The sequence below is a fragment of the Gouania willdenowi genome, chromosome 12 (assembly GCF_900634775.1).
Source record: "Gouania willdenowi chromosome 12, fGouWil2.1, whole genome shotgun sequence".
Taxonomy (NCBI): Eukaryota; Metazoa; Chordata; class Actinopteri; order Blenniiformes; family Gobiesocidae; genus Gouania; species Gouania willdenowi.
In genome coordinates, this window is record NC_041055.1 from 21,699,364 (window position 1) to 21,722,818 (window position 23,455).

At 38.1% G+C, this 23,455-nt stretch overlaps 2 protein-coding genes across 4 annotated transcripts in view; both read left to right on the plus strand.

Annotated features, from left to right (window-relative positions):
- The window catches only part of cplane1 (ciliogenesis and planar polarity effector 1), a 34,328-nt gene extending 30,491 nt beyond the window's left edge, over nucleotides 1-3,837 (plus strand). For all 3 annotated transcript variants that reach the window (XM_028462120.1, XM_028462119.1, XM_028462121.1), the window contains one exon: nucleotides 1,454-3,837. In XM_028462120.1, the coding sequence (XP_028317921.1) occupies nucleotides 1,454-1,857 (404 nt within the window). In that variant the 3' untranslated portion in view covers nucleotides 1,858-3,837. The remainder of the gene's footprint in view (nucleotides 1-1,453) is intronic.
- Nucleotides 3,838-4,673: 836 nt separating this feature from the next.
- wdr70 (WD repeat domain 70) overlaps nucleotides 4,674-23,455 on the plus strand; it is a 65,847-nt gene continuing 47,065 nt past the window's right edge. Inside the window, exons 1-9 of the mRNA XM_028462131.1 lie at nucleotides 4,674-4,744; nucleotides 7,448-7,501; nucleotides 7,614-7,697; nucleotides 7,779-7,872; nucleotides 8,575-8,752; nucleotides 9,284-9,343; nucleotides 9,683-9,816; nucleotides 11,113-11,266; nucleotides 16,539-16,615. Of these exons, the coding sequence (XP_028317932.1) occupies nucleotides 4,720-4,744; nucleotides 7,448-7,501; nucleotides 7,614-7,697; nucleotides 7,779-7,872; nucleotides 8,575-8,752; nucleotides 9,284-9,343; nucleotides 9,683-9,816; nucleotides 11,113-11,266; nucleotides 16,539-16,615 (860 nt within the window). The 5' untranslated portion in view covers nucleotides 4,674-4,719. The remainder of the gene's footprint in view (nucleotides 4,745-7,447; nucleotides 7,502-7,613; nucleotides 7,698-7,778; nucleotides 7,873-8,574; nucleotides 8,753-9,283; nucleotides 9,344-9,682; nucleotides 9,817-11,112; nucleotides 11,267-16,538; nucleotides 16,616-23,455) is intronic.

Genomic DNA, 23,455 nt, shown 5'->3' on the forward strand with positions numbered 1-23,455 from the left:
ATATCCATGTCAAATTACAGCCCGATTCAGCGAGCATTAATGGAGGAGTAGTCATTCTCCGGGGCCCCCTGGCGCCCTGTGGCACATACGGAGTAATGGGCCCCATGAATATATTGGTATGTGTCAATGATTCGGTACCACCAACTGTCGCAATATTTGACTCACAAATAATTGAAAAAACGACTTTAATGGAAATTGCAGAATGGGGTTGGGCTCCTGGGCCCCTTTTGGAATTGTGCAAGGCATAATCGTAATATACGTTGAATTACATTTGAAACGATATTTTACACGACTACTATATGTTCCCATAAATTCCCATTTAAAAAAAAAAAAAAAAAAGGGCTCAGAGCGTCTCATGATATTCATTCATAGAGTATTCATACCAAACTGCATTCCGATCTAACAAGAACTAACGGAGGAGTAGTCTTTAGAAAAATGAGGCCTCTGGGAGCCCCTGTGACATGTACGGGGTAATGGGCCCTATTTATATACAGTATTGGTATGTAGTACCAATGAATCTGTATCACCAACCGTCGTAATAATTGACTCGCAAATGAATGAGAAATCGACTTTCGTTTTTCTTTTCTTTTGGGCCCCAAATCAAAAATCGGGCTCCGAGCGTCGATGCGTACACATCCATAGATTATACCTACCAAATTTCAGCCTAATCCATTCACTAATAACAAGAAGAACAAGAAGAAGAACAAAGTGAGTGGCGTTTTGAATCCGATAGCCCGGCCTAAAAAAACACCCCCAAAGTATAATTGGGCTTCCTTCCTACATCTCTGAGAAATCCTCACTAATCCTGCTCTGAGTTGCTGCTCTGCCCTCTTCTGAAAAACGAGCGGTCAGACTTTTGTGACACCACATAAGTCTGAACCGCCCCCTCCAGGAAGTGCCTGCTGCCGGCCGCGCTTCCACAGTGAACATACACGCCCACTCTCTCGGCGCTAAAGGCATGCGAGCTACATACACAAAATGTGTTCTCTGCATTTAACCTCTCCCTGAGGAGCAGTGGGCAGCAACGGTGTAGAACCAAGGGAGTCGTTCCATTTTTAGTATCCGTTATATTGCCTCGTATCGCCTTTGACTTCATCTGCGTTTGTGACACAATGTGATGCAGCGGTTGGACAAAACAAATGATTATCACCTTAAGTGCACTATTCCTGTAGTTAATGGAGATGAGGAGGAGAAGAAAGTGCCTTAGCAGCTTAACTTTCCGGTGTTTGAAGCAGCTGAATTAGTCCGCTGCTGCTGCTGTGACGCACAGCCTGAAGCGCTGAGACGGACTCATAGTCACAAGAGCCGCTTAAATAGCCATGTGTTTTTTTGACTGAAAGCAATAACTTTTGCTATAGATCGAGTCATCCTTGCGTATAATAACAATGGTTTATTGTCAATGAAATGATCACTCTTCTAATGTTTTTTTTTTAATTGTTTTTCATTTCTTCAGTGACTGCTCTGCCAAAGGACCGTCTATCTCAGATTACCAAACAGGGAATGATCACTGTCTCAAAGAGTCACGCCAAACCACTCACAGCCAAAGGAAGCAGTGGGCGCCCCCAAAGACTCCAGACGCAGACATCACTGAACAGGACCTACACAAGTGGAGCTGCTGATGGAGTAGAGACTGTTAGCGAGCAGCGGAGGGTGAAGGGAAGCCAAGAGATTGACACCTATGAATCCAAAAAGCTTCAGAGTCAACCGTTGGAGGAGCACGGCGATATCAGCAGCATGTGCGTGTCCGGGATGGAGTGGCTCGACCATCTGTCTGACAGCGAAGGCAGCAATCTCAGCAAAATAGACTGGGCAGCCATTGAGAGGATGGCGGCAGCAGAGGAAGGCCAAGAAAAATGAAGTAACACTATAAATAAAAACGACATGAATCTGCCTTAATTACAATTAGCTCAAGTTATTATTGTGTTTTGTAGATTTGTGGCCTTTTTATTCCATTACAGACATGATAAATTAATAATACATCCTCGCAGCAGCACGCCGAAAAAATCCTAAAACTACTAAATGAATTAACATTATACCAAAATACCTTAACGTAAATATTTTCATTCCTTTTGACTGCCTATGAGTATGTCCAATACTGATATGTCCTGCATTAAATTGGGCCTGAATAAGGGACTTGTGTTGGCCGCTTGTGAATGTATGTAGTTTGCGTCATAAATACACGGATATTGAGCGAATTGTCAGAGATAACTGTATTAACATCATTGCTATTTCAGAGACCCATCTTGATGATTCGTTTACTGATTCATATATTGCTATTGATGGTTTTTCTGTTTTTAGGAAAGATAGAAATAGGTTTGGAGGTGGAGTGGCAATTTATGTACAAAATGATTTACCTGCTAAAATGCGTCTTGATCTGATGAGGGAAGACATTGAAGCCAACTGCGTACAAGTACACCTGCCTTATATAAAGCCAATTCTTATCTGCTGCTTTTACAGGCCCCCTAGTGCAGATGCTATGTATATGAATGGGTTGTGTGAAATGTTTGACAAGATATCAGATGAAAATAGAGAGATTTACCTGCTGGGTGATGCAAATGTCGACTGGTTGGTGCACTCATGTCCCAATACAAAGAAGCTACTCTCTGTATTAAATGGATGTAATCTGTCTCAGATTGTTGGAGTTCCCACAAGAATACACAAAAGAAGTGACGGGATTGTCTCTGAGACATGCATTGACCATATCTATACAAATGCTTCTCTGCAATGTTCTAAGGCCATCTCTGTGCCTGTAGGTTTTAGTGACCATAACATCATAGCCATCTCCAGACTGTCAAAGATGTCTAAACCTAAAGCTAAAGTCATTTTAACATGGTCCTATAAGAGATTTAATGAGCTTTCATTCATTGATGAAATAACAAATGTAAATTGGGACATTGTGTGTCGTGAGTATGACCCTGAAGCTGCCCTGGATTTATTTATGTCAATGTATATGAATGTTGTTAACAAACATGCCCCCTTAAAAAAACATGTTGTTAAAAATAGGTCTGCCCCATGGCTTGACCTCAGTCTTAGGACCCTAATGACAGACAGAGATATGGCCAAAAAAGCATCTGTTATTTCTGGATCAATTGATGACAGGCTGAATTACTGTTCTCTACGTAATCAAGTTGTAAAACTGGGTTGCCCACTAAGATCTAATGTGATCCATATGCATGCCTGCCTCTCATGGCTTACTGTTGCCAATAGGTTGTCTTTTAATACACTTATGCTGTTCAAATCAGTCATGAGCAGTAAATCTCCAGTTTCTATACATACACAAATAGTTTTTAGTAATACTGTTCATGAACACAACACTAAAGGTTCCAGTAATGGGCAGCTTGCTTTACCTTGCCCAAAAACCAATGCTTTAAGAGATCTTTTATTTACAGGTCATTGTCACTTTGGAATAACCTGCCTCCAAGCCTCTGCTGCATTGACAGTAAATTTACTTTTAAAAAGAATCTAAAACTCCATTTGATACTGTGAGATGCTTTGTATTATTAGCTATGTTTAGCTATGTTTTATCCTTGCAAATGTAATGTATTGTAATATGTATGATTTTGTGAGTGAGTAATGCCATTTAAATCAAATTTTTTTGCCATTTTAATCAAATTTTGTATTTGTAAATGGTTTCTGTTGCATGTTTGCTATTTGGACCCCAGGAAGACTAGCTGGTTGCCATGGCACTAGCTAATGGGGATCCCCTAATAAACAAATAAATGAGTTTTCTAATTAATATTTAACAGCTCGATGTTTTGATCAAACAAATAATTCAAAGCTTTTCTATTCTCGCTCTTTTACGATTTGTACTGTGAATAAAATAGTTTTATTACAAAACTTTTATGTCTGATGCTGTTTTTTTGTATTTATTTATTTTTTTATCTTGCCAGCTGCTGTTTTGTGCAATAACGCAATTGCATTTGATTTCTACAAACACCATTAAGACTACTAATTATGTGACAGCTATAAGTTTCAAACCTGCAGAGAAGTTAAGCTGAATGTATTCTGTCAAGCTAACTAAATAAACTCATTATGAGTTTATTTAGTTTTACAAATTTTTTTTTATTTTTTATTTTTTGTTTAAGTCAAATACTTAAAAGGTTTATTTTTTCAGCAAATATAACCTTATTCAGGTCATTAAATGGATACTTTGATTCTTGTGTCTCTATTGAAGATCTTTTAAGTGCATATATTTATTTTTAATGTTAACCAGACTTGCTGTTCTGTATGTGGGACAATGACATGACACCTAAAAAAGATTTCCAACTGAATTTCTTTCATATATATGCTCACTATGATTTTTTTTTAATGTTACTTACTAAAGAACTTCTGCAATTTATTTTGTTTTTTAAAGTTTCAAAATATCAGGTGGTGCAACTGTTTGGCCATGAGAATTATTATTATTATTTTTTTAAATCTACTCTAAATCTATTTAAATTTATTTTATGCCCTATTTTAGTTATATTATAGTCCTGTATACTGTATATACTGTTTAAATTTTTATTTCTATCATATTAATGCAAACCTTTCCTGATGATGCCGATTTAATCAAATATCATGCAGTGAAAATTTTTATACGTCATTGACCCATGTACTGTTTTCATTAACTACATGATACAAAAAAAAGTGCCTATTCGTCCCGCTAGGAGCGCTGTGAGCAAAACAGGAATTAATAAAAACGTACTTCCGGTGTGAAAGAGCACGTCTCTGTTTGAAAACATGGATGCTAAAGGAGCTGATGAAGGTAGAAACGTTTTTGTACACTTTTGTGAGAGTTTTTTTTAATGCTTTCATGATACTGTTTTTGTATCAACAACTAAATTAATGTCTGTATTTAAAAAAAAAAAAAGAAAAAGAATCTTGGCAGCTTTATTGAAAGTTTAGCCTGTATTTCACCCTGGTGGTGTACTAGTTAAACTGGGGTCTTTGCTAACCGGTGACTCTAATTTAGAGTATTTTTCGACTTGTTGGTAGTAAAGATGGATGAGAGGGGTTAATGATTTTACTATAGCAGCATGTCTCTTGTAGTATACATATATTTATGGCGTCACTGATACGTGCTAGTCAAAGATGGACTCCTGAGCTGTGAATGGTGCGTTTTAAACCTAACGTAGTTTAAGAATGGCTCCAATTTGTTCAACGTCTCCATTTATTTCTTTGCTAACAATTACATGCAGATATATTTTCACACCTACAGCCAATTTAGAAACGCTTTTAATTCTCCGTGTGAAAGAACAATCCACACTTCCACGGACATTTAGAAAATAAAGTGTCTATTCGTACGGTAGCCGTACGGACAGCCTGTAATACTATTCGTACGTTTATCGAAGTACAAAGGTTGGAGTTAGGTTACGTATGAATATCACAACAATTCAAAAATACGTAGCATGTCCGTAACATACAGAAGTGCAAGTACGTAGTAGAGATGGACCGATATCATCCTTAGCTGATGACCGTTAAGGACTGCTGATTTTCTTGAGCCGATACTACTTTTGCTCCCTCAATTTACATCAAAAAAATTACACAATGATTATGACAAATGGTGCAAGTCTCAATTAAAAAAAGAAAAGAACATTTATTAAAATTAACAAAGGCGAGGTAGAACGACAAGTGAAGAATATTTAACAAATATTAAAAACAGGTGATGTAGGACAAGAACAAGTAAAAAAATATTTAACAAATATTAAAAACAGGTGATGTAGAACAAGAACAAGTAAAAAATATTTAACAAATATTAAAAACAGGTGATGTAGGACAAGAACAAGTAAAAAAAATAATTCGGCTCTCTGTAAATAATGCGGCTTGACGAACGCAGCATCCCGCATCGGCTGATGCAGACACATGTAAAAAACGCAAAAATTGGCCGATAATATCGGCCGGCCGATGTATCAGTCTATTACTAGTATGTAGCGTCTTAGGGGTTGGGTTAGGTTACCTATGAATGGCACAACAATTCATAAATATGTAGCATGTCTGTAACATGCAAAAGTACAAGTACGTAGCGTCTTAGTCACATGACCTACTACATTGGCCAATGAGTGACCTATCACGTGACCTAAACTGGCCAATGAGGGGCGCTACGTACAGATAGAATGTCGGTATATTGATACGGTAACTGTACAGATAGCAACTGCCTTCAGAAAAAGATCTGGGACAAAAATACTTTAATCAGGCAGTGCTGGTATAAGACACTTGGATCATTGAAAACTTCACATAAATGATGTATGTTTTTAGATCAGAGGAGGAAGAGTTCCTTGAGAACACCTGCAATGGTAGAACCACCATTTTCTAAATGGGAGGATATATATAATCTAAATATGCAGATCGGTCAATGATGGGAATATTCTGTCCAACTGCATTTGTTTTACTTTGGAAAAAAAAAAAAAAAAAAAGCTTTAAATACACTAGTACAGTGCCCGTAGGAAGTAGGTATTGCTATAGAAAAGTGGGAGGTTAAGTAGCTTTTTCATGGATGGTTTACATGGGAGCTATTCAGAATGAAAGTTAAATCCTCTTTAAACTGACCTTGTAAACACTCAATTTGTAATGGAAATTTAATTCTGAGTGACAAACAAGTTTTGACCAAAGTGCTGTACAATGAAACAAAATATATACAAGAAATACAACATTGAACATTAAAAGACAATATCTAATAATAATGACAATGCCATCAACTCACACGGTGTAAAAAGCCACGGCAAACAAATGGGTTTTAAAAGGGATTTAAAAATGGGAACAGAAGAGGCTTTAGTAGCTCGTTCCATAGCTTTGGAGCTGCCACAGGAAAGGCCCGATCCCCTCTGAACTTCCTTTTTGGAATCTTTAAAATTACTCTCAATATATTCTAATTTATTTGGTTAAAATATAGCCCTGTGTAAGATTTCAAAGTACGTCTATGTTGATTTTCATCATAATATTCATACAAACCTTGCCTGATGATGCCCATTTTATGAAATATCATGACGTAAAATGCTTATGACATTTACCCAGATATAATGGGTAGAATGATGTCATCTTGCAGTTTCTGAATGTGTCACTTTCTCCATGGCGTGTTACCGGCCAATAAACGACTATTTGTGAATTAAAACCTGTTGTTTTTCAAACTTGTTAAACCATTAATATATATAATTATAACTAAAACAGTCTTTTTTTCTATCTTTTTTTACCTTGTACATATACATCTTTATGACTTTATAAATTATTATACTTTTCTCTTTATTTTTTTGGTTTTTTGTTCTTTGTTTTTTTTTTTTTTGTAGCGTCCAGTGTGGTGAGCAAAGTAGGATTGTTATTGTGCAGGGAAACATGTTTTTTTACTGTGCAGATGACAATAAAAACTTTGAATCTCTTTGAATCTTGAATTGAATGTGAATTCTGAAAAAAAATACTATTAGACAAATATCTTTGCTTTGGTTAACGCTGAGTTCATCTTTTTTTTTGCCTTTAGGAAACGTCAGCAATGATGCTGACATTAGCTCTGTCATGGGATTCTCTGGATTTGGTAAATAAAGTTCTGCGTTTATCATCTGAAGTTCATGTTCCTGTGATTTATTTCATAATAAGGAAATAGCACTTATCTTAGATGTAATAATACATTTTTTTTTGTCTTTCAGGTAAGAAGGCTCGTACATTTGACCTTGATGCTATATTTGAGCAGACCCGGCGTACAGCTATTGAGAGAAGTCAGCAGGTTTTGGGTAAGTTGAGTAATCGGAGACTTTACAGTGAGCTGTTTTTAGTATTTGGGAACTATCTACAATGAATATTTGAATTCTCAGAGGAGCGACAGAAAGTCTTACAGATGGATGAAGGAGCTGGGAGCTCCAAGCCGCAGAAAGCATCAGTGAAAGCTACAGCCACAGCATCTCCAAGGTAAGCCTAGGGCAGGGGTCTGCAACCTGCGGCTCTGGAGCCTCATGTGGCTCTTTGACACTTTTGCGATGGCTCCCTATAGCTTTTTTTGTTGATGATGAATGACATTACCATCAAATAACATTATGACAAAACAGTTGGTTAACCTAAAACTAAATCACATTGTGCAATAACTCTGGAACATCCCTACATCACCTCCTGCAACATCCACAGACCATCAACTTTTCTTGCACCTGTGGCTAAGCTAAAGTTTTAAATCCCTGGTGAAGATAGCTAAACCAACAAAAACACAATCCTGGAAGAAAATAGAGATTTTATTTGTGTGAGGAAACATATATTTAACTGTTAACATGCCAGCTTAATATGCATGCTTGATATGTTGCAAGAAATTAGCAATTAGTATATGTTGATCGACATGATCATGTGTTATCAAATTCAAGCTTATTTTTGTAGCTCATCAAATTCAATAACTAGTAAAATTATTTGATATTATTTTAACTGTATAGAATTTTATAAACTGTATTGTCTTCATTGAGAAAGGTATTTTTCGGCTCCGGAAGGTCTTTAATCCAGGTCAGATTAAGCAAAATGGCTCCTTTAAGAGTAAAGGTTGCAGACCCCTGGCCTAGGGGTTACTTTCTTTAATCATAATTTTTTATTTTATTGTGTTTGGGTCACACACTGATCTGTCTGTGTTTTTAGGGTGCAGGGGAGGGTGCAGGGCAGCAGCAGCAGTGACAGTGAGTCAGACTCGGAGCTCATTGGGCCCCCGGTGCCTCCTGAGGATGAGGATGAACTTGTTGGACCCCCCCTCCCGCCTGGTTACACAGCTGACAGTGATGATGAGGATGACGACGATGAAGATGATGATGATGATGATGTATGATTTAAATACTCCACTTTCTATTCAGCATTAGACAGAAATATGAGCAATGTAAGGGTGAAGACTTTGATTTTTTTTTAAAATTTAAATGTATGGATATCTTAACATTGTTTTTTATTTGATAAATGTGTCACAAGGCTATAATGAATAAATGAAGACAATAACAGCATTAATTTTTAGCAATCAATGATAAAAGACCCTTTAAAAAGGCTGTAAAAATAAAAAGTAATAATCTGTAATATCAATATACCACCACTAAATGGTAGCAGAGGAAAGATTATGCGTGGCTTGTCATATTTCATACAAATTTAAAATCCCCTAAACATGTTGAAGTCTAAAAGTATTGATGAACCATCACAAGGCTTTACAGTAATGCTGATTTAAACAAGATAAATAGATTTTCTTTTTGAACCAGTTTGTAAGAAAATTATTTCATTGAAAAATAATCAATGAAATATAGACAAATATATTGCACCTAATTCTGCTTTTTATTTGTGAATGTTTTTTTTTTTTTTCTTTTAATATTAGAATCCGGTGAAAAAGATTCCAGACTCTCATGAGATCAGTCTGCAGCACGGCAACAAGACGGTAAGAATTTCCTTTTTCATCCATTGTTTACTGCAACTCCTACAGATGTTTAAGCGCAAAATAAAACACAAATCAGAGCTATTTTTTCCTAAATGTTTGTCATTTTTGGTGGATCTAGTGGTTTGAAAAAAATTGACTTATTTTCTAAATGTATATATATACAGGTATGTGTGTTTATAAAACAATCTATTTCTAAAGGCTTGATTTAACTGTAATATTGTGGGTTTTTTTTTAATAAATGCATGTTATAGTAGAGCAATAGTTCTACGTTTAGTCATCTTTTTTATTTGTTAAAGCAGGGTGATGATAGCTGTTTAAAGACAGAAACCCTCTCCTCAGGTATCAGCTCTAGCCTTAGACCCCTCTGGTGCTCGTCTGGTGACTGGTGGATACGATTACGACGTGCGCTTCTGGGACTTTGCTGGGATGGACCAGGCCCTGAATGCCTTCAGATCTCTGCAGCCCTGCGATTGGTACGTGACTCATCAACACAGTTGCTGACCATGTGTTTCACTCCCATTCATGCAAACATCCTGCAGTGGCTGCATCTATTCGTGCACAACATGTTAACGCTGGTGCATTGTCCCTTTTTCATGCAAAATTAGGCTTTTTAAAAGCAGATGGCCGATATGTTGGTGTTTGTGTGTGTGTGCATATGTGTTTATGCTGAGTTTCTCTGAAGCTATCATCAAAGATCAAATTCCTCTTTGGCTTTGAGAACCAGCGGCACTAAACTGTAGCAGGTTTTCCCTTTTTATTTGAAAACATGCATGCTACGTTTAGCTTGATTACAGTGTATTCAGTAGCATGCATGGTGCCCCAACAAGATAAGGTTCATATCATACAGAGGGATTTGTTTGAGTGTGATGTTTATATAATTTCTAAATTAGACCATTAGTATTCAACATTTTCAGCCTGCGACCCCCAAAATAAAGGGGCCAGAGACCGGAGACCCCCACTATACCCATATATGAACAGTCATGTAGAGACAGGGCCATCTATAAAGGGGGGAGCTTTTTGGGGCCCATCCACAAAGTCAGTAAAATGATGGTTCATTGTTTTCTGAATCTGTGATAACCACATTTATTTATTTATCTGAATAATATCCACTGTTAACCAGAACGTTTATTATTATTTGCACCACATTATAGTCATCTTAAAGATGTCAATCCTTGTTTTAATCATAAATAGAATGGGTTAAAAGTGACAAAAATGGTGGAAAAGGTGGTGAAATGGGATTTTAAAAAAAAAACAGAAATTGATTAAAGGGGACATATTATGAAAAATCCACTGTCTTTTTTAACACAAATGTGGTAACTTGAGTGTCCACCGTCACACAAAATGGGAAATAAAACCATCCAGAGAAAAGTGCGTCGTTTCAAATTTTCTAAGTTTGTGACCTCACAAGTTGAATTTGGAAAAAAAAAAATACCCTCCCCTCCGCTGGTAATTCTACCCATGAACTCCACTCCCAACCTGACGAAAACTTTTGTGAAAGTCCGTCATTGTTTTTTTTCTGGTGTAGTTGCATAAAAATGCAGCAAAAATGGGCTAAATTGTTCAAATAATTATCCTAGTTTCTTGAAGGCATCTGGAGACCCCCTCACAGTGTCTCACGACCCCAAGGTTGAGAACCTCTCAGTTAGACAACTTGTCTACTCAGATAACCAAACAAACATCTACTCTACTCAAATTCCCCCTGCTGGGTTAACAGTATGCATTAGTGTCTTGGAGAGTGTATTCATGTTTGTGTGTGTGTGTATCCTCAGCCATCAGATCAAGTCTCTTCAGTACAGCATCACCGGCGACGCCATCCTCGTCATTTCTGGCAACGCTCAGGCTAAAGTGTTGGACCGTGATGGTTTTAACGTCATGGAGTGCATAAAGGGAGACCAGTACATTGTGGATATGGCAAACACAAAGGTATGAGAAAACATGAGTTTCATTTACATGCTTCACATCTTAAAGGGCCCATCACCTGTTAAAGCTGCAGTATGTAGAATCGTGAGACTGGACTGGAATCAAAGATGTTTCCCCCTCCTTTCCCTTTTTCAAACTCACCAAAATTCTCATGAACGCGCACAACTGTGGAGCTCTTAGCAATTTTTTTTTGTCAATAGAGACTAGTGACAAATGTAGGGACTTTATTTTGTGTTATTGAAGAGTTTCTGATGTTTTAGAGACTTTGACATGAAAGCGCGTATCACTCTGTAGTTACTGTACTGTCCTCAAAAGCAGCGACTGAAGGCTGCTGCAAGCCCCTCCTCCGTCTGCAGAGATCCCAGGTGGAGGAGACCCACTCCACTTCGCCTCCAGACTGAAAATTAATTGTGCATGTTGTCTCCACCTTGAATATGCTTCTCTTGAATATGCTTCTCTTATTTATTCCATTCCTTTGACACCAGTACGTGGGGCGGACCTTGAGTCCCCGCAAACCTTCGTAGAGTCTATTCCGCATGAACATTTTTGGGATTTTAGACTGCTGCTTCTCCATGCCGGTCTTCCTTTTTCCGCTTGCTTTGCCTCGTAACCGTTTTGCCTAATGCCGCGATGGGGACTTCTCATGCCATTGCACTTTACCACAGAGGACAAGAACGCCAATGGTAACACTCCCAAACACCTCATGGACCACTCTGTAAAAAGATCTTTGATTGGCTGAAAAGTAACGTCACGCAACTTGCTTTCTAAAGCTTAAATACAGAGCCCAGAGAAGGTGCAGAGGTCCAGCCCAGAGAAGGTGCAGAGGTCCAGTGTCCACTCGGAACACTTTAAATGACTATAAGTTCAAAGGTTATTATGGATTTTTGACACCAAAATAAACTTACATACTGCAGCTTTAGGCAATGTCACACACCAGTCTTTGGCCTGTGAATATGTATAATTCTATGACATGACCCTTTTTGCACTGCAAAACAAATCATTTCTATTCTTCCATGTGTGCACTGGTAGGCCAACAATGAGTGGCCTCGAGGTGATTAATAAAGTCAATTCAAACCAAAACTCTTGAAGAGTTGCCACATGCCAAACGGGCTGAACTAAAAGATTTACATCAGTAACTTCTAACTCTGGCCAATTATTAAAAATGATTACTGTGTCACTGATTTGGTTGGACAATTGCTTTAGACCAAAAGGGGAGAACTGTGGTCCTTGAGAAACAACTGGAAGGGGTGTAAGGTGTGTTTTCATTGCCTTAGCAACTACAGGGATGATAGTTGGTACTAAACACTGACAGGATAACAGGTTTTTCCTGCTTAATAGTAGAAAGGTGTAGCAGTTGTGTTTATGTGAGGATTATTTGTGCCATGTGATCAGAGGCAGTCACTGCAGGGATAAACAACAAGCTTTTCAGGACAGTTGCAGTTCATCTGTTGGATGTACCCGAGTCTACAAAGAGCCATCCTTAATTAAGTGTCCATGTTTTTTAAGTTTTACTGGGAAACTGGTAGTCTTAAAACCATTTGTGCCAGCTGTAGCAGATTTGGACCTGGTTTATTCCACCCATGTGAATGACTTGAAGTGAAGGCACCATTGATTACAACTGCACTTTGGCTGGATTGTCCCACATTCTTGTCCTGCTCGGTCCCATCTGGTGCCAGAGGGGGAGCCGGGTTCAGTGAAAATACATTTTGGCTGGCTAACAGTGTCCGAGTCGATTAGTTTTCTCTCATCTAACAATTAAGTCCTCGCCTCGCTTTCGTCGGTGCGGCTGCTGACGGTGTACAAAAATTTTTTTTACACAAGGTCATCTGTGCACAGGCAATATGGGTGTCCTTTTTGACTCATAATCTCTCAAATAACGCAGTCAAACATTAAATGATGTAGAAATGAAATAAAACAAGGAAGGTTTAGGTTTAGAAATGTACTGCATCTATTCATTGCAAATTAATATCAGTTGCTTACAAAGACATCTTTCTCTCCATATATTTTATTGTTTGTTGATTTTCTTTTTCTCTGTGGGCATGTGTTTCAATCTCAGATCAAAACATGCCTTTTTCAAACTGTGTTTTATTATTCATGGTTTTTAACATAACTTGTAAGCCATCCAGTTTTGCAGCTGTGAAAAACACATAAAACCCTGCCACATCTTTGGATTTCTAACTGTGACTAGCTCTGTTCCTAATAGGGGGTGCATTACCATGACAATACGATATATCCCAAAACTAAACAATGTGGTATATATTGCGATATTAATAATTACAAATTTCACCTTTGCAAGCACAAATGGTATGAAATACAATTTATTTCATTTTTTTAAACTTGCAAGAACAAGTAAATGGTAAATCAGAATCAGAAAAAACTTTATTTATCCCAGACGAATAACTGGAAAGGCAAAGATCGGCATAGAAAAGAAAATTAAAAGAAGCAATAATAATAATAATCAATGAAAACAACACTAATAATAATAATTATACACACACGCAGAAAACAAGGAGGTTGAACTGAATAACAAGGTGCAAATGAATGATAAGGTGCCAAATGCTTAGGTATAAGAAAAAAATAATAATAATTAATAAAATAAAGTATATATATTTATGTAAAGAGATTTTTATTTCTAAGTGTTTATTCTAACTAAGTGTAATTCAAGTACAAATGTAAAAAACAAGTGGTATGTTTATCAAACTGTCAAATAGGGCTGAGCGATATGGACCAAAACTCATATATCTTGGTGATATCCAAATGAATTCTGACCAGAAAGACAATTCTGGGTTAAATGTGATGTTGCAAAATGCCACACAGGCACATTTATTAACAAACAGTAGCACAATATGCGACTCTTCAGTATTTTTCTCCTATAAGAGACAGCATGTGTGAGTGAGTTCTGTAGTCTGGCTTGTTTAGGGGAAGGCTCTGGGTTAGGACGCAGTGATCATCTAACTTCCATGCTGTTCTCAGGAAGCAGTGAAAACAATTTCTCCTAAAACAAGTGTCTTAAAACAAAATAAAATGATATGATATATATATATATATATATATATATATATATATATATATATATAGCGGCTGGCTAGCTCAAGTGGTAAGTCACCCGACTTGCACACAGAGGACCTGCCTTAGGCAAGACCCTTCACGCTACTGCCTACCTCATACAATGAAATGAATGACATGCCGGCTCAGACGTCGCCCAGCCAAACAAGGTCTGCGTCAGGTGTTGGGGAACCAGAGCACCTCGATGTAAAATGGGTTACTGGAACAAGGAGGAAATGGGCGAGATGCGAGAAGACATCTCGGTCCAGAAAAGTGCAGTTCTAGGAACAGCAAAGATACTGCGCAGAACCCTCAGGCTCCCAGGCCTCTGGTAGAGGACCCGAGCTTGGAGGAAAAAAAAAAAAGAGAGACCGCCCGCGGAGGGTGAGGAAGAGATTTTTTTTTTTATTTTATATATAGAGGCGATATTGTCATTTTCTATATCGCCAAAATAAGAAAACTCGATATATCTTGAATCACCCAGCCCTACTGTAAAATTACATATTTCAAAAAAGTTTCAACAGATTCTGATTCTGTTAAGTTCTTAAATTCTTAAAATAAAGTAACCACATACATTTATAAATGTGCCCAGTATGTTTTATGAAAATAAAGCACTCTCAACTACCAAGCTGAAATTGGGAAGTGGGGTAGTTTACCAAGGTCTTTTTTGGTTCACTGACACCTAGTTTATATAATATGCATATTTTAGTACAATTAAATTTTTTTTTTTTAGAATAAGCATGATTTTAAAAAATGGATTTGGACATTTTTTTAAATCGATACTATAATCATGCAATGAAATATCACAATATTTCGCAGAATCAAATTTTTTCTTACACCCTTAGTTCCCAAATCTGCAACTGCATACAGAAACCTGTTGAGCCTCTGTAATGATGACCAACTGGGGCGTCGGTATCATTCTCAGTTATTTGGCTTTGTTGTCAGGACATGCTCCTTTCTTGGTTCTGTTTGTCATTATCATCCTCCATGTTTATGAATGGCAGCCTGTTTCCTTTTAAGTCATTGGCAATTGGTTGTCCTAAACTGAGGAGGAGGAATCACTTTGTTTGGCAGGCTATAGCGTCTTTCTTCTTCCTGGCCCTTAATGCTCTTGTGATGGATAATTGTTTGTTTTGATGCCGTTGCACAGAGCAGGGAAGTAATTGGGCCATTCACAGCCCATTTAAGCTTTGACTCCCATCGTGTATTTTACCGTTAAATTTAACTACCGGTACTCGCAATCTGTATTTCCTTCTGGTCATAAAAACACACAGGGTGGAGAGTTTAGTTTAATTGACTGTTGAAGTGGTGTGTTGGAGTTTGACAGTGAGCAGGCAGTGTGTCTTCCTGATGCACACAGTCACATACCAGTGCCGTTGGGTCAGTCTCTGCCAATGCATGGCTTTGCTTTTTCCTGTCAAAGAGCAGATATTTCATTTCTGAAGCCCTCTTCACTGAATGCTGAAGGCTTCCTCTGTGACCTCGCAGCAGGGGAAGGCCTCTCTCTGGGTTCCCCTGCTTTGAAGTCATTTGTTATGAGTAATACTCCAGCATAGGTATTTCTATAACTGCTCCACCTTAAAGGAGCGTGGCCGTTTGAAGCAGATCCGTGGCCTGAGCTCAGAGTTCACCGGCTCAGCCTTGAGGAAAGGCCGATGTCAACCAAGGCCAGAAGTCAGCGTTACGTTATGATCAAATTAAGCGTGGTTTTCTCAAGGCAGAAACATGTGCAGTGAAGAAACAAAGAGGGCAAATAGACCGTGTACATCTCTGTGAATGAAAACCACACTTTCCTTCCTTACACAGTTTATAAATCTCAGCACACAAACAGAAGAAAGGAAAAGCACCCTCGGAACAATTAACTGCTGACCTTTAGCATCCTGAATTGAAAAGTAGAACAACCACTTAGAAAGAAAAATAACAGCTGTCTAAGATTGAAAAACATGCCTTCACAAATTCACTTTCATCGGCTCCTTCTGGCAACATTTACCTTATGAGGATTTTTTTTTTTTTACCAGGCTTCCCCTGCTGTATAGTTTGAAAACATTTTGGGGCAAATGGAAAATTTGAATATTCACGTAACGAGCTAAATCCACAGTAAAGAAGCATATAAATGTTGAGTGTAAATGCTGTACTGTAACTGTATATCAAAGTGGCTGGAAAGGCTTTCTGGCATTTCAGCTCTTTCTGAGTGGATGCTTTGTTCACTGTCACTTTATGCTGCTTTCAGGGTCACACGGCAATGCTAAACTCCGGCTGCTGGCATCCGAAGATTAAAGAAGAGTTCATGACCTGCTCCAATGACGGGTATGTTTCAAATGGTTCACATAACCTGAGAGTTTCAAATTACATTTGTGGGTTGTTTTTTTATTTTTATTTTTTATGTAGAAAGACACTAATCCTCGCAGATGATGCAGTTATTTTAGTGCATTAGGATTCAGGTTGTCATTATTGGACATTCCCCACAATTTGCAGCCTGGCCTCAATCTTTGCATTAACACCAGGGGCCGCTCCTAATCAAATAGGGGCCCTAAAAGAGTTTCCACTCACCCCATCTTTAATGTATCATCGGTACAAAATGATTATATAACAACATGTATTTAACTTGAAAATCCTTGGTAGTGTTAAATAATGTACTGTATGTAAGTATAGATACAGTAATTTGGCTCTCTGAAAAAAAATTATCAATTGTTAGAAATAACTTCAAACTGAAATAACAAAACAAAATATGAGTCACAAAGAGAACTAAATATGCATGTGAGTCTTTTATAGCAAACTATAAAGCAAATGAAGCAGGTAAGGTAAGAACAAAATCCTGAATTTTCATTGGTTGTCATGTTTTATTTTGGACTGACCAGCCAATAGGAAGCCTCAGTCAGTGCACTCTTTTCCTCACTTATCATGATTTTTCACTAGTTCACTAGTGCTTATTTTCCCTACACTAGTAAGTCAGTACACTTTACCATCACTTGTTCACTAGTCCTGCTGCATATGGCTTTACTAGTAGATATCTTACTTATACAAGTTCACTAGTGAACATGTTGGGTCCACCTAGTTTACTAATAATGACCAAAAAAACATGACTTAATCTAGTGAGCATGCTTACTAGTTCACTAAGCCTTTTTTGCTCAAGAGCCTTTCAGCCTTCAAATAACATACAACTACATACACATTACAGCTCTCTTTTAGCTCCTTCCGTGCCTTACGGAGCACCTTTGCGCAAAATAAATGCGTCCCCTCATGCAAAAAATGGCCCCCCCCATGGAAGATGATGTCCTAAGCACAGCCCGTGTAGGGAGGGATGGTGGACTGGCCATACCGTGCATCGTCCCGGCGGGTCGTCGCCCCAAAGTGGCCTGATCCTGATTGCTACGTTTTTTTTGACGAGTGAGTGGAGGCAAACATGGAAACAGGTGGCCAAAAATGGTTCAAACGTGGCAAGAAAAGAGTGAAAATTTACTAAAATGGGCCAAAAGCAGGTAAGAGTAACCAAAAAATGGGCAAATAAGGGGGAACCAGGTGGCATGTAATGGCTAAAGGTAGCTTAAATAGACAAAATGTGGCAAACAATAGTAAAAAAAAAAGAGCAAAAATGTGGAATTAAAAGAGGCAAAATGTGTGGTATTTATTGGACAAAAGTTAGATTATTTGGATGAAAAGTACAAAAAAAATGGGACAAAAGTGTCAAAAAGAACTTGCAAAAATGGACATAAATATATACATTTATTTATTACCAAAAGGTAGCTGAAGTCTGACAAAAGTGTCAGGAAGTTGCAAAATGGTCAAAGGAAATGGGTAAAAGGGGTTTCAAAGTTTCCCCATTTTAAGGTTTTCTCTGGAGGAATAATAATTCAAATGAAGACATAAAGAGCCACATGTTGAGCATCACTGACTTAATAACGGCTTCTACGTGGTGTCGCTGATAATGTAGTGGACTGGTTAGAACACTAAATGCCGGGGCTGAATTTTGGTCCTAGTCCACTCCGGTAACGCATGCATACTGTATGTAGTGTATACTGTAAGTTTTCCAAAAATGTTCTTTTAAACTGTATCTTGGTTGCTTAGTCCAGATCAGTTGCTGTAAATTAATATATTTCTTATGTTGCTGCTATACTTAAACACTAATATAAGAATGTTAGACCCGTGGGAGAAATAAGTGTAACTGTTCTGTATTGCTATAGGTTTTGTGGCAATATTGTTGAGTGAACTCGCGAGCAAGCCCAGTGATGAGTCTAAGTGTGTGTGACAGGCCGCAGTGCAGAAACCCAAGGCTATCATCATTAAGTGGAAACAAGGGCCTAGCTTTGCGGGCAAGCCACGACCCACTGTTTACCAGTGCTCCTGCTTTCCCACATGTGGCGGTCGGTTTATGTGGGCTCTTAGTGCGGCTCTGGAAATCCTCCCCTGGCACGTTAGCGCTGGGTGTTGCCCCTGGCCGGCTCACAGGAGAGCAGCAGAGAGGGAGCGCACAGGGAGTCATTCACAGGCTGTAGCAGCTGGATGTGAGCTCAGGCTCACATCAGCAGCAGCAGGTCAGCAACGCAACAACGTCTCAGAGAGCGAGGAAGAAGGTGACAGAGAGGAGGGAATAAATAAGGACTGCAAATGTTGATTTACAAGGAGAGGACGTAGTTTATTTGCCATTACACTCTTACCTCATAGGTTTATAAAGCATTGTGGGTTTTTAAAGTGCTTTATTTCACTTTCTCAGAGAACTCATGGCCCTTTACTCACACTTTTTACTGCTTTAGTTCAGCTGAATAGTACTGCCTAGACTCCAGTCAGTGCTAAACCTTCAGATCTAACTCCAGCCTTACAAAATAACTTATTATTGTAACAAACATAAGAAACAAATACTGACCAATGTAGCCAAGGAAAACGATCATAAACCTCTTCAATTTAAACTGAAAACAGGAAAAGATACTGACAGTCTTATTATTGGTATTGTTATTTAAACATTTTTCATTGTTATTTTTATATTATTGTAGAGGTTTACCAGGATTTTTTTGAGTATATTTTAATAATTCCAGTCTCCAAACTAAGGACAGTATTTGAGCTACGTATATATTCCCCCTTTAGAGTTTTTGTTTAATTGTTTGCAATGGTTGGAAATTAGACAAAAGAAACTGGTAATAAAATATATATTTTTATGTTTATTAGCAAATCTCTCTGGAAATGGTTAAGTCACTCTCATAACACCTGGGTTTAAGTAAAAAAACTGTTTTAAATGCTCAGATGATTTAAAAAAAAAAAAACAAACAAAAAAAAGCTTTATTGAGGTCTAATAAAAGTTAACAACAAAATTAGGTGAAAAACCTTTTTATAAGTACTTGTACTTTATTATAAATATAGTTATTTTCTTCAATTGCATAAAACTTTGAAAAAAATGTTTAAGTTTTTGTATTGATACTCTGATAATAAAATATTGGAATTTGCGTTAAGGTTTACAGTATATTCTAAGCCGCTCAGTGGAGGTTTGCAGTGTCTCTGCCTCACATCTGAAAGGTCACTGGGTTCGAATCCTGATGGTTCTGTTTGCATTTCCTCTGTGAGTGGAGACAGATATTCTGGGTTTCCACCCACAGTCAAAGTGTGGATGTTAGTGATGTGTAATATGAATTGAAGGATTGATTACGGGTATCTTTGAAATTCTACTCAATTTGGAACAATACTGGAACAGTATTCTTCTTTTAGCTCACTGGAATAGTGTTTTGATGTTACTGGGATTTAAAAAAAAAAAAGGAAAAAAGGTTCTTTCTTAGTTTCACCACAGCATGATGTTTGTGTTCTGTCCTGTTCACTGCGATCCTTTCTATTTGTATAGATTTTACTAAGTAGACCTCAAAACAATAGTCCACCCGTTGTCCTATTGTGTTACATGTGTTACAGCTTCAACATGAGACCAACATTCAGGTCTTTTAATGATGTAGGAAGGTCTTTATTGTGTTTTTGTGACTAGGTTATTAAACGTAATCACTGGACCGCCCAACGACTTCATTAAGGATCCTGTAAGTTGCGAGAAATTCCATTCATTAAGGCCGTGTTTCCTTTCTCTGAATGATTTCATTCACCAAACCTTTTTCCGACTGAGTGGAAGAGGAATACCAGAGGACCGTCAATGAAGCAGGTTCATAATGCAGCAGCAGGGTAGCAGGGATTCCTCAGTTCTCCTGTGTGATTCACTGCTGAGAATGGGTCAACATTTCCCATTCTTCTGTCATTGTGTAGTTTTTGGAGCAGCGAACTGTTTTCCAACTATTCCAACATTGGATCAAAGGGGGTTCAATGTCTTTATGATTTAAAGCTTTAATGAAGTCCAGCTCAGAGAACCATAAATTATTTTCCTAAAAAAAGAAAAAGTCAGATGAGTTCATTGAGTGTTTGAAGTAGACACAACGTTGGCTTTCACTGTTGTATAATAAGACCTGCTGCATATACTGTACCTATAGGAGCTAGTGTAATATCTCTTTAATTATTAGTATTTTACAGTTTTATGCTATTATTTTCCATATATTTATTGCGCAGTTTTAATGTCACCATGTGATTGAAATGTTTGCCAGTGGAATAATGAGGACTTTTCTAATTGAGACCACGTGTTGGTTGTGAGTCGTTTTGACGCGCACACTCTTGTGCACAAACACACAGATTGTTGAATGTTTCCAGGCAGTTTGAATGCCAGGGATTCCCTCCTTGTTGGCCCACTGTCAGAACTGCAGCTGGATCTGTGTGCGCGCGTGTGTGTATGTGTATGTGCATGGAGACCTAGAGAACGTTGACTGTCAACAAACAAATTATTGGTTTTGGTCTTAATTTGAGGAAGTATCATTTGAGAGTAGCCAGCGCGTGTCCTCGCTGATTATATTTGCCTCCCCAATCTCCAAGTAAGTAGGCCATTAGTTTGTCCGCTCGCAGCCAAATGCTCACCAATGACTTACTTTGGATTTTGAGAGGGAAATGGCTTTACTTAAAGGTTATTGCCTGACGGAACAGGGAGGGAAGAGCGATGACAGGCACCACAAAGTGTATGCGAGCATGCTGGGACCATTTACACAGTGGGACATTTCGGGTTCATTGACAGTCCATAGCACCCTCAACCTTTTCCCACCTTCAATGCAAGTGTTCCATATCTCGCCCAAGAATGTGCATACCATAGATTTAGACCGCCCATTTGTTCTTCATTGTCATAACTGAGTTTCCAACTGACAGGGCCTTTATTTTCTCAACTGTAAATAAATTTTTTTGCATTTTGTATTTAAACTGCATACAAACTGGATAAGTTCTTATCACACAAGTGCTTGGTTGAATGCGGATAGTTGTCTAAGGCTGATTTTAAGTTAAGATTAACACCTGAAGTGTGTGGCTCACCTGTTCTGTTGTTGAAATTTGTTAGCGTTTAGGATTCAGGACACATTTTGTAAAAAGTTGTGAATCTGACTCTCTTTGTGCTCCATCTGTCTGTTGGCCTCATTGCTTGACTAAAATTGTGTATGCGTTTGTGTGTGTGTGTTTGTATGTGTTTGTACGCCTTCTTCCAAATCCTTCTTCTATTCCCCCACTTTATCTTCTGCAGCTGCAATAAAAGATGGAGCATCTCCCCTCTTTATAATCCTCCTTTGCGTAGCAGAGTTCCAGTTATTCAGTGAACCAGTCGCTGGACAATACAGCTATCAGGGGAATTTAACCAGCAAACAGCCCTGCACAAGACGAACACCGTTCTTCTTACACCCCTTTTCTGTCTTATCTCATCGTCTGGGAAAGTGATCCCAGTAACCACCATGTCCAACAGGCCAGTAAAGGCGAGCAGATAAAATCTGAGGCCTTGGGAGATGTCACTCCTCGGTTGATGTGTGAACGACGGTGCGACTTCGTAAAGTGCACATGCATGACTGAGATTGTATAGGCCTCATTTTATTACATTCACCTCTCTGTCTCTGAAGCGTTTCTCCGGGGGAGGGAACAAGATCTTTGTAAAAGTAAAAATAACAAATGCTGTTATGTTAACTGTTATGTTTTCATTGCTACATTAATTTTTGCTGTCATCGCGAGAATGACCAGCTCTAAAGCTTTAAAGTGTGAAACTGAAGCCGAAGTACACCTTTTATTATGATCTTTTCCTTCAGATTTTTACACTTAAAATGAATAAACATTAGAGCTGTGTCTTTCAACCTTGGGGTCATGACCCCATGTGGGGTCGCCTGGAATTAAAATAGGGTTACCTTAATATCTACCGTAGTAATTGATAAAACAAATACTGATTAAAATTTTATATATAAATATTTTTTTTAAATGATTATTACTCTTTTCAAATTAAAACCACAAATAACTGTATTCTAAACTTTCACTTTCTCAAATCAATAATGTATTGTGAAAAAATACAAAATTAATTATACAAATATGAGCTGATGCACAAATTTGTCTGTTCAAAACACAATATAATGTCAAATACTAATTCTAGAAAGACATCACCAGAAATGTTGGATATCAAAATGGGGTCTTGGCCCAAAAAGAAGTTGAGAACCACTACATTAGAGAAAGTAAAGTGCCTTACTCCTGGTGGGTTAGTGTGCAGCTTTTGTATGCTATACTAAAGTATATGTTGTCTTTATTGGCTTGACAGATACTCTGTAAGCAAATTAAAGGCCAAGGCAGCAGGTGGATCTATTTATCATGCAGTGAGTGGTAATTATTTGTACATGGATACACGTTAGCAGCATCATCTCATGTATCAATGCTGGTGCCTCCATCCATCTATTTTTCACCATCTTTGGCCGGTGTTTACAACCATGCATCAAACCCAGTTTTTATTTGACCCCTTACCATCTCTAACTCAAACCATACGTCTTCAGCTGGCATTTGTATCACATTGTTCGACTTATCTAAACAGAGTTGAGTGTGTGTGTCTGTAATTTTGCAGCCACTCACGGAGGAATCCCTTAGCCTGGATGTTAGTAGCAGCCCTGCCTGTGTGTGTTTATATTCCTGTGCTGACCCCATGACCCAAAGGTCAAGATCCTCACTGAAGCACGCAGTGGCTCTACAGACAGATTTGGATTCACTCAGTGTGCTTCGAACCTGCTTTGTCAGTAAATGCATGTTGGTGGTGGGCTAAAACCAGTTTTATCCAATGCAAATTGGCTTTTTTCTCAT